Here is a 13,387-nt window from a genome sequence, read left to right on the forward strand (position 1 = left end):
TGCCTAATTAGTAAAGCAATACACCCTGGTACTCACAAAGGCGGCACGGCTCACATTTTATCAGCTGAACAGACCGTTCTAGCCCTTCCCCTTCTACGCCAATGAGTTATGAGACGCCACGAAGGGCTAAATAAAAAGTGGCTTATGCAATTATCGATTACTTACGCAAATAAGCAGCCAACCTGTTACAGTGTATTATTTAGTTCAGATTCAGCCCTCGAGGCCAACTGTCTCCAAATGCTGACATCCATTGCTCAAATCTTTCTCTGGTCTCCCTCCTGATCTAGTCGCCACCGTACAAGACTAGTAGCCTAATACTCATGACAACATGGAAGAACATTTGTCTGACATTGTCCGAGACTTGAGATTGTCCACCCACTCCAACGGAATATTTACCATCCACCTCCATAATGACCCTGATGCACCCCCCTCTGCTCCGCAACGACAGGAACATTGGAAGAAAGTGCGCAACATAGGCCATGGTGGCCAAGGCGAAGTTGTTCTAGAAACTTGTGTCAAAGGAAGCCGACACTTCACTGAACGCGCCGTCAAGAAGATTTGGCTCCAGAATAGCGATTCGAAACGTCGCTATGAACGCGAGCTTGCAGCTATCGTCAAATTTTCCCATGACAGAGTATGTAAAGAGCAATTTAATCTCGATATGTTCAAAGATTTTCGTGGAAACTCACCTCCAAGTTTAGTATTCGAAGTATTTTGTAAAGTCGCTGGGTTGGTATGCATCATCAACAAGGTTGTACATCGCCATGGAATATTTTCCTGCGGGCGATCTATCCACCTACGTTCGGAATCTACAAGGCTTACCCGAAGACGAATGTCGACAAATCACGAGTCAGATCCTTTCGGGTATTGCGCTCATGCATGCTGAAGGGTTTGCACATCGTGATATAAAGCCCCGGGTAAGTACGCCATGACACAAAGTAAATCGTATCTCAAGAGCTTGGGAACACCTGACCAACGGTATAAGAATATTTTGATTCACAGACATCCGCGGGGAGTTCCTCCTAGCGACTGGTGGATCAAATTGGGTGACTTCGGCATCAGCAAGAGAGTCGGAACAGATACGAACACCACAGATCTCGCCATTGGTACATGGCAATACATGGCGCCTGAGCTCCTCACTACCGATCAGATGAGTTGCCCGACCAGGGACTACCAAAAGCCAGATATCTGGGCCTTGGGAGTTACCGTCTTCTTCATCCTAACGAATACCGTGCCGTTCTCGAGTTCATCCTCAACGATACAGTTCGCAACAAACCTCGGTGAACCATTCCCTTGTGCTCCTCTGCGCGACCGCAACGTGAGTGAAAAAGGTCAGGCGTTTATTCGTGATGCAATGAAGCCAAAGGCGGAAAGCAGAATGAACTCAGCAACAGCTATGCAACATCCTTGGATTCAGGCCTGGCTGCCCAATTGTCCAGTGTCTGGTACCCACAGTCGGTAGGTTTCAGACCTTTTAAGACTATCGAATGCAGTGACTAATCAACCTAGGACCTCGACAATATCTTATCGTCAAAGCTCCTTGGATGACATGGAGGAGCTCACAACCGAGATCTCCACTTTGGCTTCACGACCAACAACACAAGTACACATGGCGGGACTTACCAGCAATCTTGACTTTCTTCCGCCAACCCCTCGGGGCAAGAGCGTGCCACGACCCGCTGAATACCCAATCCAGATTTTGCATGACGATAACAATGCAACTATTAAGTACGTATTTGCCATCGAATGGCCTCGAGATTTCTAACCGTCATTTAGCATTGCACCTGTGCATGGGCTTGCCACGAACCTAGAGGAATGCTGGGGCTTGCTCGTTACACCTAACAAGGCTCCATCATCCACCTTTGCCGACCTCATTTGCTCGATCTTTAATAATTTCGATAGTATAAACGCCGGCATGCTCTGACCTCATGAACTCTGCGCATTTATGCATGCGGTGGTCACCGCAATAATTCCCACCAATTTAGGTGCTTCTGAGTGACTGTCCTCACCCATGGGGTGCTCTATACTAATGCGATGCCTTTATAGCAAACTGTTATAGGCAGTTCCCATTGGATCACCGGATGGGAACGCGTGAGCTTGCTACAAGCACGTGCCAAAAGTCTGGAATGGCCTCACGGCAACCCCGCTTTTTGCGAAAGTGACTGAACAATCACTCAATCTTCAACCTCCAGATATCAGGCAAAAATGGCACCTGAAGATCGCTCTTTTGGTACTGAAATAAGCAGAAATCGCGTTTCTAACCATGAATTTACTCCCGAGCAAAGAGCAGCGATGATGGCCGAGCTACGGGCCGGCAAATCTCAGAGCCAAGTTACGCGCAATTTTAGCACCTCGCAAGGCACGGTCTCAAAGACCAAGAGACGATGGGAAAACCACCAAGACCTACGATCAAGGCCCCGAAAAGGGCGTCCAAAGAAGCTCTCAGCTTTGCAGATTATGAGGATCAATTCATATATTAACCGGCATCGCGATCTCACATGGCAAGACGTCTTAATTAAGCTAGACTTAGATGTCTCTATTCGCACCTTAAAGCGCCGTCTTCATAGCCATTGGCGCCGCAAATGGCGGTCAAGAAGACGGATCTTTCTATCAGAAGAAGACGCAAAAGAGAGGCTTAAATACTGCCAATTTTGGGTACATCATCTTGACGATTATATCAAGGTTTGAGGCGTCAAAGATAGAGTCTTTTTCCCTTCCTGATATCCCTCGCAGATCTGCTTCACCGACGAAGTCACGGTTCAAAACGCGCCCAATAACCCTGACGGCTAGGTCTTTCGACGGCCTGATGAGAAGTATAGGAAGGATTTAGTGAATATACAGTCTCATGGAAAGCCTTATCAGTCGATTATGATATGGGGAGGCATCGCCGGGGCCAAGAGGACACATATCATCGCTATGACGAGAGATCAACTGGCCAAGAGGAAGGGATATTCATCTTGGAGCTATAGAAAGGCGCTGACAGAAGGTCTCCTTCCTTTCCTCGACGAATTCGAGCTTTTCCAGCAAGACAACGCCCATATTCACACAGCCAAGGGGTCAATGGACTGGCTGCTTTTGCATGGGATCCGGCCCATCCACTGGCCGGCACACTCGCCGGATTTGAACCCGATTGAACATATCTGGAAGGCATTGAAGGCTAAGCTGCGAAGGTTATACCCTCAATTTGTCAGATTACAAAGTAGCAAGGCCGACAGGAAGTTGCTGATTAAATGGATCCAAGAAGCGTGGGAGGCCTTGCCTGACCATCTGATTTTGAAGCTGACGACTTCGGCCCGCAACAGGCTGCGAGCCTGCATCCGGGCGCACGGATGGTATACTAAATATTAATCTACGGAATTAGGGCTTCAAAATGGTATAGCTTTTATCTCAATCTGATTTCTATTTATTGCGTAAATGCGGTGTGAAGATGAAGGTTGAAAATGAGGTGTGTAAGTGGTGGGTGGGGCCATTCCAGACTTTTGGCCTTTAATTTTATATTGGTCCCCATTTAGCCGCACGAGGGTCGCATTTATGCGCGGGACCAGTTTATACACGGACTAGTAAGCTTACTAGTTCTAGTAGTACTAAATGGGATGCCGCTGCTGACATGGCGAGTATTTGAGTAGTACTTTATGTTTATGGCATTGAGAGGCCCTGATGATCTATTTGTTCGCCTTAACTACCTCCTGGGCACCCTGGGTCCTTATCTTAAAGATCCCACGACGGGTCGCCCGTTCGAGGCATATATCCCGCGCTCGTGCTTTCCTCCGGCTCCAGGTCCTGGGGAGCAACAGTGGAGGGTAATGATGGAGACACAGGCGGCGCTGTGGCGAGCAGAGAGCCCTGGTCGCTAGTCCGCGGCGGGTTCACGCTGAACCACAGATCCGCGCATGGAAGTGTGGTCGGGTTGGCGAGGTCGCGTGGGACTTGGTGAAATCACAGACTCGGTAAAAAAAAAAATCTACATTTAAATCCACTAAAAACCCGAAAAAGCTTACTTCACACAAAAGAATAACTTTTTAGGTATAAAGAGAGTCGCTTTGTATGCTCGATCATTTAATTCCTATTTTAATCCTCTACTGTGTGCATTATGCTGGTTAAAAGATCGAATCTGCTGAGGGAATCTAATTCTGGCTCTGTAGTGCAGCTCTTGGGCTACCGGATGTAGTTAGATCCATCTTCGCCAATGAAACTTGCTGTTCGCGGCAACAGTATCCCTGTCAAAGACGGTGGTCCAATGACAGGAGAGGCAAGCCGTGGCTTGCGCATAGAGCCTTGAGGAACGAAGAATGGCTATGGCGCCATTGAAGGCCAAGAGCCTGGTATGGAGATTTTCACAAGCAAGAGATGTGGTCGGTGTAAAGTTGTTGGATACTGTGGGAAAAGAGCACCAGAAGATTTGTTTTCACAAGGCCGGTTAACCTGGTTGAAAAGGCATGCTTGTCACCGTCCTTTGGAGAGACATCGAGGCATGGTGTGGCTGCCCTTGGCCCGTAGGTACGTAGGCCCCACTCTCGGCATCGCTATTGTTGTCTACGATCCCGAAGTAAAAAGCCTCCCGGCTGCCTCGGGATTAACATGATACTCTCGAGAGAATCTTGAGTAAGGGTACCAAGAGCTAGAGCAGCGGCAGGAGAGTTCATTGTTGGAGGGCAGTTTACGAGGGACATAAGCCGAGCTCCAGCACAAGTTCACAACTGACTCGTCCCCTTTGACAGCTGCAAGGCTTGCCCAGCCATCGGCCTGACTCTCTCTGTCGTGTCAACCGCCCCCAATACCCAACCATCAGCTTCTGCTTCTGTATAGAAAGAAGGACTGAGATGAACCCGAAGCCATCTGTTGATAGACTCGTCTGAACGCATTCGACTATTTCACAATATCGCCATGTCTCTGACAGGGAAAGTCGTATGTCCCCCTCTGGTCTCTCCTGGTACCCTGGTGCTGACGAAGATCTTGCCTGCCAGATCGCCATCACGGGCGCCTCCAGCGGGATTGGCTTGGCTACAGCTCGGCTGTTGGCATCTCGCGGAGCGATCCTCTCGCTGGCTGATCTGAACGAAGAAGGCTTGAAGCGCGCTGCCCAGGAGCTCCCAACCACTGGCGGCCAAAGCCACCTGACTACCGTAGTAGATGTTCGCAAGGGTGACCAAGTTGAGGAGTGGATTCGCAGCACGGCTACTAAACTGGGAAACCTCAGCAGTGCCGTCAATCTAGCTGGCGTTGTTACCGACGGCGTGGTTATTACTGAGGAGACCGACGCACACTGGGATATCCTCATGGACGTCAATGCCAAAGGGGTTTTCAACAGCATGAGGGCTCAACTAAAGCATATGAGCAATGGAGGTTCCATCGTGGGTTACCTTGGACTCACGGCCGACCTGGTGCTAACGCATGCAGGTAAATGCTGCCAGTGTCGCTGGCAAAGTGGGAGGCCCGACCTGGTCCATCTATGCGGCAAGCAAGCATGCAGTCATTGGCATGACAAAGTCGGTGGCCAGAGAGGTCGGTTCCCGGGCCATTAGAGTCAATGCGATTGCCCCTGGTAAGGACGACGGTCGTCTCTTTCTTTCGCATGTCTAATAATCTCTTCCAGGAGCTATCAACACACCCATGACGCAAGGCATGGAGCAGCGAGGGTCTCAGGTTCCCACGTCTGCCCAGGCCCTCGACAGAAAGGGGGACCCAAAAGAGGTGGCACAGCTGATTGCGTTTCTGGTGAGTGACGAGGCGAGTTTCATCACCGGAGCGACGTATAATGTAGATGGAGGCCATCTGTGCTAGATAATCCGTAGCCATATCAATTCCAGCCTCTTATATCCTAAATGATCGGTCATTCCTGAGCAATTCCGCCACAGGCTGAAGTAGGGACTCTTTACCTAGGCACGAGATCTAAGCCATACGTCTCTGACATGACTTGCTGAAGAGTCCCATTCCACTTGGGAGCTTTGGGCCCAGATCATGCGAGTGATTGCAACGCAAACCGTCAATGGTACGTTCTTATGTCCAAGAATGATGCAATCTCCAGGTTCAGGGCCTCACATTAATGAGATCTGTTGAGGGAACTCCTTAATTGGCTCTATTGACACTATGAAACCTGAAAACACTCCAGTTCTCTATCTCGCTAGGCCGTCCCTCCCTTTGTCTCAAGTTCTGCCACAATCTCCTGGATCGCTCTCACAATCGGGCCATACGTCGGTTCAGGCTCAAAAATGATGCCCGTATCCATATTGTTGTGGCAAATGGCCACCGAAACATTGTCCCTCAAGTCAGCCCAGGCATAGGAACCCCCGGCTCCAGGGCTGTAGATCACGTCCGGGTGGTTTGGCACCAGAGGTGACGAGGCGCCAGGCTGCCCACCCAGGAAGTATCCGGCTTTGCCACACCATACAGGGATCGGGATAACCTTGTCCGGGTCCCGGGCCCCCTCGCGAGGCTCGGTGAAGGTCTTGATGCGGTCTTTGGACAAGATCCGCACGCCGTCGAGCTCTCCGCCCTGCGCAAGCAGTGCAAAGACACGTGCCATGGCTGAAGCAGTGGTCACGATACCAGCGCCGGGGTGTATCGACTGCTGGACAACTCTCAAGTTGTGCACAGGGGCAGCCGGAAACACGGCTTCAGGGCTGGTGTAGTACTGGTCGTCGATAGGGGCTCCCAGTCCACCCTTGAGCACAGCAACCCTGGGAAGCTCCGAGTCGGGCACTCCCAGGAAGATGTCGTGAGAGATGCCGAGAGGTTCAAAGATTTCCTCGACAACAAATTTGTCAAAGGGTCTCTTGGCAGGGTCCGTGCGACGGACTAGTTCGCCAACGATCCAGCCCCATGACAAGACGTGGTAGGCGTTGACCTTGCCTGGGGCAAACAGCGGCTTCAGGTCTGCAATCCCCTTGACCATCCAGTCCCAGTCCGCCATGAGTTCGGGAGTGACCCCCTGTGGCATCTGGGGGATTCCCGCCCGGTGAGAGAGGGCATCCTCGACCGTCGTGTCTCCCTTGCCGTTGGCCGCGAACTCGGGCCAGTACTTGGCTATCGGGGCTTTCACGTCGAGAAGACCCCGCTCTACTTGGAGATGGGCTGCGAGGGCTGTGACGCCTTTGGTGACAGAGAAGACGGGGAATAGTGTTTCATTGTTGACGGGTTTGTTGTTATCTGGGTCTGCAAGGCCAGCGTATGAGTCGATTATCAGTTTGCCCTTGCAGTAAACGGACACCGCAACGCCCTCTTCCCCTCGGAGTCTAGACTCCTCAATCGCTGCAGAGATACGGGGATCCATGTTCAAGGGAAGTTGAATGGCTCAGAAATTGTGACCTAGCAATTATCCTATAAAGAATTATCAGTACGGCGCCATTATGTACACCAGGTCTCATCATTAAGGAATGACTGTCTAGGGTAAGTCTCGGGCCGAAAATGTTGTTGACTCGCTCCCCTTGACTCGCAAATGCGGGGTTTGACTTGGCCAAGACATGTCAAGAAACGGTGGGAATGACTCCAATTTTGTGGCAAATGACAAGATGGCTGTTATTTGAGGACTTTCAAACTCAAAAGACAATGCTTTAGCAGAACATTGACCACCACCAGCACAAATCAAATCATCATGCCCTACCACGTTCTCATGCTGGCTTACCGGAAGCCTACGCTCTCCCCCAAAGAGTTTTACCACCACTACGAAACCATCCATATACCTCTCGTCAAGTCCTTGGCCGGTGTGAATTTCCCCCTCTCTCACACAAGACGCTACATCCAACGGTCTGGGGCCAAAGAACAGGAGGGGGAATTTCCTGCCTTGCTGCTGAGCGGCAGCCAACAGGACTTTGATTACGATGTCATGATCGAGCTCTCATTTGAGGACGAAGAAGCATTCTACAGGTTCGGACGGACCATGGGGGAGCCGGATGTGCAGGCCGCCGTGGCGGACGATTGCGCCAAGTTTATGGACCAGAATAGGTCGAAGGCTGTTGTACTCGGTAGCATTCAAAGCACGGCGCAGAGTGTTGGCTAGGACTCTGGGAATGAAGAGGAGATGGAGATTCACAATTCAACACGCGTGCTATTATAGTATGGGCTGGGAGGCAACGCCAAACAAATGCGTCCAGTAGTGTAGTATACCGTGCCTGTACAGTAGATCTGATAACCTCGGGAACTGAGCCGCGAGGCGCTACTGTAAAAGCCTGCCATGCTATGATTAAAACGATTCCCCGCATTCTTCCCCGCGTTGTGCAAGTCCATGGGTCCATCGTACCGGACAACTGGTACTCGGTCTCATCTTCCTCCCATCAGCACACCCCCACAAACTTGCACCTCATCTCAACAACTTGACACTGTTCTTATACTAGCCCCATATCTTGGAAACAACTGAGATGCGTCGGCAAGAAGTGTCTGTAGAAAAAACGGCCGAACTCGCGTCGAGACCCAGCGCGGAACAAGACACAATGGAGGAGCAGGCGCCCAAGACTCCCGCGCGAGACGACCAGGGACGTGCAGAGAAGAAGCGCCAGACAGACCGCATTGCTCAGCAAAAGCACCGCAAGCGCCAGCGAGAGCACATTGCGCAGCTCGAAAAGCAGCTGCAGGTCATCCAACAGGGAGGAGAATCCGAGATTGCCCAACTCGTTTCCGAGAATGCGAAGCTTCGGGAGGAGGTAAGCTAGACTGCCTCCGGTATCTGCGTACATGGCGTAGCTCACTATCCTCCGCAAAGATGCAGCAGCTCTACGAACTTGTTGATCGGTTGCAAGAAGTCGTACAAATTGGTTCCGAGATCAAAAGTCGATTCGAGGCTCGCCGCAAAGATCACCATCAGTCACCGGGCCAAGAATGGGCCCTGCAGCATGGCTCGGGGCCATCAGAACAGCTTGTGGTCGACGACAGAGCTACTCTCGACGTCGACACGGAGACCTTGGGAGCGAGTGAGGTTATGCCAGCCACTGGCATGCCAAACTCTTCAACGGAGCATGTCCTGGGCAACATCGATATGATTCTCCCAGACATTACTACCGGCAACGATACTCATCTTGAGTCAACATCAGGAGTTTCAATTGTGAGCTCAACAGGTTCCTCGTCCGACAACAGCCTCTGGAGTCACGGCTCAGCCGTGCACGTGCTCGACCCCGTCGCTAACTGGTGGCTTGATCCTCACCACGGTACGTCCGGCGCCCGTGTCCAACGGCCTCTTATGGCTTCAAGCTATCCTGACCCAGATATCTGCAAGACAGACGTGTGCACGGCCGAGTGGGAGGAATTCCACACCGACGACTCGGGAGTACAACCTGGCGATGGCGCCTCGAACCGAGAGCAAGTCTTCAGGACCTCAAGAACCACGCCCGCCGGCATCAAGGGACTGTACACCGGGAGCCTCGCGTCTGTCTTCTCTGTCCATCCTTGTTCAAAACTGCCATGCTTCATATCGCCGCCGCCGCCGCGCGACGCTGAGATGCACCGCATCCTCAACATTGCCCGCTCTCAGATTTACGATATTGGCCCCCCTACATTCACTGACTTTCTGCTAAGCAACCCAAAGAACACACTTTCCATCGAGCTCAAAGTATTCACCGAGCCGATGAGGCTGATGAAGAAGTCCTCCGAGTTTTTGGCCGCCTACTGGATACTCTACCTACTCTTCCGGGTAAGAGCCGTCTGTCCGCGATGCATGGTCCTGCCTAACGTTAGGGCTTAGTGGCAAGCTACGCTAGACGAAAAGTCATATCACGCTCTGCCGACGTGGTTACGTCCGACACCGTTGCAGCTCGAGGTTGAGCACCACGCTGTTCTGGACCAGGTTCCATGGTGAGTTGGATGTGCTCCGGTTAATGGTTCTTGCTGACTCATCAGGCCCGACTTGCGAGAAGAACTGATTCGGCTGTCCATGAATGATATGAACAAGGCGTTTGAGGTCATGAAGGATATTGGCAAGCATCTTGTCGTGGACTTCCAGGCGTCCCAGAATCTTTTGGATGGGGACATAGGGCGGCTGGAAAGCAGTATTCTGGACTTGTCTAGATGGAAGTTGGAGGCTGAGTTTTTCCGCAAGCATCCGCAATGGTGGTGGCTTGAAGCGCGACAATGATGTTGTCTGAATTTAGAGGTACTTGTCGCTGGCCGAGGCGGCAGAGCGTGCGTATGTCACTTGGGATTAGGTAGTATTACAGCGCGCCCAAGGTAGCCAATGCAGTGCGTGAATCCGATTGGATAAGAGCATCTCCGACTAGTAACCGGCTTCTCACCCTTCTCCTCGCTTCCCCGCTTCTGTCCTCCTTGACCCTGTATGCGGAGTGCATAAACCGCCCATCACCACCCCAGCTGCTGTGTTGCACTCTGCTCCGTGGCCCATGTTCTAAGCATGAAGACGGCACAGAGCAATGCAGCCGGGGAGTCGCCCGGCCAAACCCAGGACGCCAAGAAGCAAAGAAAGCGGGACGCCGATCGACTGGCCCAGAGAGAGCATCGACGTCGCCAGAAGCAGCACATTCAGGATCTCGAAGCCGAGATAAGGCTGCTAAAGGAGCAGCCGAGCCACGGCCAAGTAGTGCAGCTGGTTGAAGAGAACAGGCTCCTGAAAGAAGAGGTGTGTCCGCCGGTGACCTACTAGGACGTGGTCTAACACGCTTGTTTGCCTCAGCTTGCGGCTCTTCGCGGTGTCCTGGAAAGCGTGCGCTCTCTATTGGACATATTGCCTTCCAACAGTCCCGGTATTGGGGCGTTGACGCCTCGTAGGGCTTTAGGTGTCTCACCCTTCGCTGCCCGAGCGCACTTCACGTCGGAGGATGCCCTTCCTGGCGTTGAGCCTGGTACAGCTTCCGGGCCTTTGGCATCAACTCTTCCGTGCCCGGGCACAGCATTTGATTTGCTAGCTGATCAAGATGCTTCATTATTTGCGAGCTTTAGCGCCCCGTTCACACTTCAACCTTCCACAGCCGTGCACCAGAACCATCTCAGTCTTCCTTCTCATTGTCCTTCGAGTCCCGAGGATCAACGCATCGCTACCCTCATCCACAGGGTCAAGTGTGGCGAGTTGCTGCACGCTGCTGACCCTCCGGGTCTGATGGAATACATGCTTGACGGCTCGCGTGATAGCCTGGCCGGCTGTCTCAAGGATTACCTGGAACCACTTAGCCGGGCACGAAAGAGCTTGGAGCTCTTGGCAACATACTGGATTGTCTATACTATGGTCATTGTAGGACTCTCACAACGCGCAGATGTACTGTTCCTGATGATGAGACAGTGGCAGGCATACCAAACCCCAGAATGCTTCGAAAGGCTTCCGCCTTGGCTTCGTCCAACCGAATGTCAGATTGAGGCACCGCATCCAATGTGCATCGACTTCATACCTTGGTAAGTTGGGTAAGGGACATTCTCTCGTTCTGCTAACAAACGTAGGCCGCTCCTACGGGATGGACTCATCAGGATGTACTCGAGCGACTGGAGCAAGGCCTGCAATGTTCTAGCAGCCCTCAGCGAGCATATGGAGTTCACTGCCGATGCTCTGCTCCATCATGACCTCTCGGCTAGTTCGTCTCTGCGCTTGGTTTTTGGTGCTATTGATAACTGGAAACTCGGTGAAGGATTCTTTCACAATTACCCCGAATTCCAAGGGTTGTGCGAATGGTAGTGCCGATGCATCACGTTTAAATAACCATTGGTTAGACGTATGTAACTACCTGCTGCCGTGATATCCTAGTCAGAAGCATCCTTCATGAGCTCAAGGTTCCCTCCGTTAACCTGGATATTTGCCTTTGAAAAGTGTCTTGGCTTCACCCCTTCCCTGAACAGTACATCCAGCTCGTCAACGCCTCTCTTTCGCGTCTCGGGAATGTAAATATATCCAAGTAGAAACCCGAGAAACGTAAGTCCTCCGTAGATGAATCCGACTCTGCCACCGAGATTGGCGGCATCGGGGTTGAAGAGGTATGGAAAAGTAAATCCGATGACCCACTGGATGAGAGACAGCGAGATGTTTGCCAAGGCCTGTGTTCGCGACCGAAGACGGAGCGCGGGAACCTCGGCGACAATGGTGAAGCCGATGGTGCCAATGGTCAGCTGGAAGAAGAAAGCCTGATACCAGTTAGCGAGCCCCGAAGAGCGAAAAGAGCAGACCTACCCAGACAAAGATAAAGGCCACAGCAGCCTTGTACGAGGCTATGCTCCCGTCGATGGAACAGCCCCCGACGACAAAGAGACAGCAAGCCGTGACCAGCTCGCCCCAGACAAACATTGGCCGGCGTCCTGCGCGATCAAGCAGAAACCATGAGAGAACCGTGCCGACGAACATGACAAGGTTGCACATCATGCTCAAGAGAAAAGACGCCTTGGTCTCGTACCCAATCAGCTGGTAGTAGTACGACTGGTAGCCTAGGACAAAAATGCCGCCCGACGCCTGGACCATGGTGAAGGCAAAGACGGCGATAAAGGTTCGCTTTCTGTTCTCCCTGCTGAAGCATTCCATGTATCCCCGGCTGTCGACGGAGCCCTGGCGTTCGTGGTCGAGTGTCTCCTCGATCTGCGCGTACAGGCCTGAGTGGTCGATGATACCGTCGGGCCCGTAGAGCTTCCTCATAGCCTTCAGGGCCTTGTCGCGCTTCCCCCATCGGATGAGATAAGTTGGAGACTCGGGCCAGGCCCAGACGGTGAGCAGCATGAGCGCAGGGACAGCCCACTGCAGAGCCAGGGGGAGCCTGTACGCGAGGATAGAGTCTAGAGGTCCGAGCTCGTAGATGACGCCGTTGAAGGTCAAGAGGCCGCAAAAGAGGAAGAAGTTTGTCATGGCCGTCAGCCAGCCTCGCAGCGGGAGGGGCGCCACCTCGGAGGCGTACAGGGGCGCGAGGACGATCCACGCGCCGATGGAGAAGCCGTTGATGCCCTTGCCGACGGTGATGAGGGGCATGGACCCAAAGGATGCATACTGGAGAGCCACACCCGCCATAGCGTTGACGGCGAAGATGACCTGGGACCACTTCCTCCCGACCTTGTCTGCCAGGTACCCGACGCTGAAGCCGCCGATGATGGCCGTGATCTGGGAAACGCCCGCCCAGATGGAGAGCCAGTCGGCGCTGATGATGTGGCTAACGCTGGTTCCCGTGTCAAATGGTTCGCCGTAGTCCTCTCGGAACTTGGGCGTCGACGTGAGGGCCCCGGCCACGACGCCATCGATGCCGTAGCCGATGATGGTGAGCTGGCAGTAGCAGATCCAGAGGATAGCCCGCCAGTAGAGCTTAATAGCTTGCCTGACCGTGAGGTTCTTCTCAAAGGATGAGTAGCGGGCAGCGAGCTCAGCGCGGGACTGCGATTGCTCCGACCACTCCTCTTTGGCCTTGATAGAAGAAGCGTTGTCAGTCGCCATGATTCGAAAATAGGTTGAACAAAAAGTGGCAGGGAGTCGGTTGTCAGCGGATGGATC

At 52.6% G+C, this 13,387-nt stretch overlaps 6 protein-coding genes across 6 annotated transcripts; 4 read left to right on the plus strand and 2 right to left on the minus strand.

The window, feature by feature from the left end:
• Nucleotides 1–328: 328 nt before the first annotated feature.
• NCS54_00987100 (Camk kinase) lies at nt 329–1,924 on the plus strand (the record flags this gene model as incomplete). The annotated part of the gene is made up of 6 exons (XM_053155200.1): nt 329–634; nt 855–917; nt 986–1,318; nt 1,418–1,458; nt 1,510–1,728; nt 1,777–1,924. The coding sequence occupies 6 exons, from the start codon at nt 329–331 to the stop codon at nt 1,922–1,924; spliced, it is 1,110 nt and encodes a 369-aa protein (XP_053011175.1).
• Nucleotides 1,925–4,884: 2,960 nt separating this feature from the next.
• Nucleotides 4,885–5,781, plus strand: NCS54_00987200 (Oxidoreductase; the record flags this gene model as incomplete). The annotated part of the gene is made up of 4 exons (XM_053155201.1): nt 4,885–4,905; nt 4,965–5,351; nt 5,398–5,542; nt 5,594–5,781. The coding sequence occupies 4 exons, from the start codon at nt 4,885–4,887 to the stop codon at nt 5,779–5,781; spliced, it is 741 nt and encodes a 246-aa protein (XP_053011176.1).
• A 340-nt stretch (nt 5,782–6,121) lies between these two features.
• On the minus strand, nt 6,122–7,270 carry NCS54_00987300 (Beta-lactamase/transpeptidase-like protein; the record flags this gene model as incomplete). The annotated part of the gene is made up of 1 exon (XM_053155202.1): nt 6,122–7,270. The coding sequence occupies one exon, from the start codon at nt 7,268–7,270 to the stop codon at nt 6,122–6,124; it is 1,149 nt and encodes a 382-aa protein (XP_053011177.1).
• Nucleotides 7,271–7,591: 321 nt separating this feature from the next.
• Nucleotides 7,592–7,996, plus strand: NCS54_00987400 (EthD domain-containing protein; the record flags this gene model as incomplete). Its single annotated transcript, XM_053155203.1, has 1 exon — nt 7,592–7,996. One exon carries the CDS (start codon nt 7,592–7,594, stop codon nt 7,994–7,996), a length of 405 nt encoding a protein of 134 aa, XP_053011178.1.
• Nucleotides 7,997–10,333: 2,337 nt separating this feature from the next.
• On the plus strand, nt 10,334–11,602 carry NCS54_00987500 (Hypothetical protein; the record flags this gene model as incomplete). Its single annotated transcript, XM_053155204.1, has 4 exons — nt 10,334–10,558; nt 10,613–11,167; nt 11,216–11,325; nt 11,371–11,602. 4 exons carry the CDS (start codon nt 10,334–10,336, stop codon nt 11,600–11,602), a joined length of 1,122 nt encoding a protein of 373 aa, XP_053011179.1.
• A 65-nt stretch (nt 11,603–11,667) lies between these two features.
• NCS54_00987600 (MFS domain-containing protein) lies at nt 11,668–13,330 on the minus strand (the record flags this gene model as incomplete). Its single annotated transcript, XM_053155205.1, has 2 exons — nt 11,668–12,045; nt 12,092–13,330. The coding sequence occupies 2 exons, from the start codon at nt 13,328–13,330 to the stop codon at nt 11,668–11,670; spliced, it is 1,617 nt and encodes a 538-aa protein (XP_053011180.1).
• Nucleotides 13,331–13,387: the final 57 nt, after the last annotated feature.

The sequence above is a fragment of the Fusarium falciforme genome, chromosome 8 (assembly GCF_026873545.1).
Source record: "Fusarium falciforme chromosome 8, complete sequence".
Lineage (NCBI taxonomy): Eukaryota > Fungi > Ascomycota > Sordariomycetes > Hypocreales > Nectriaceae > Fusarium > Fusarium falciforme.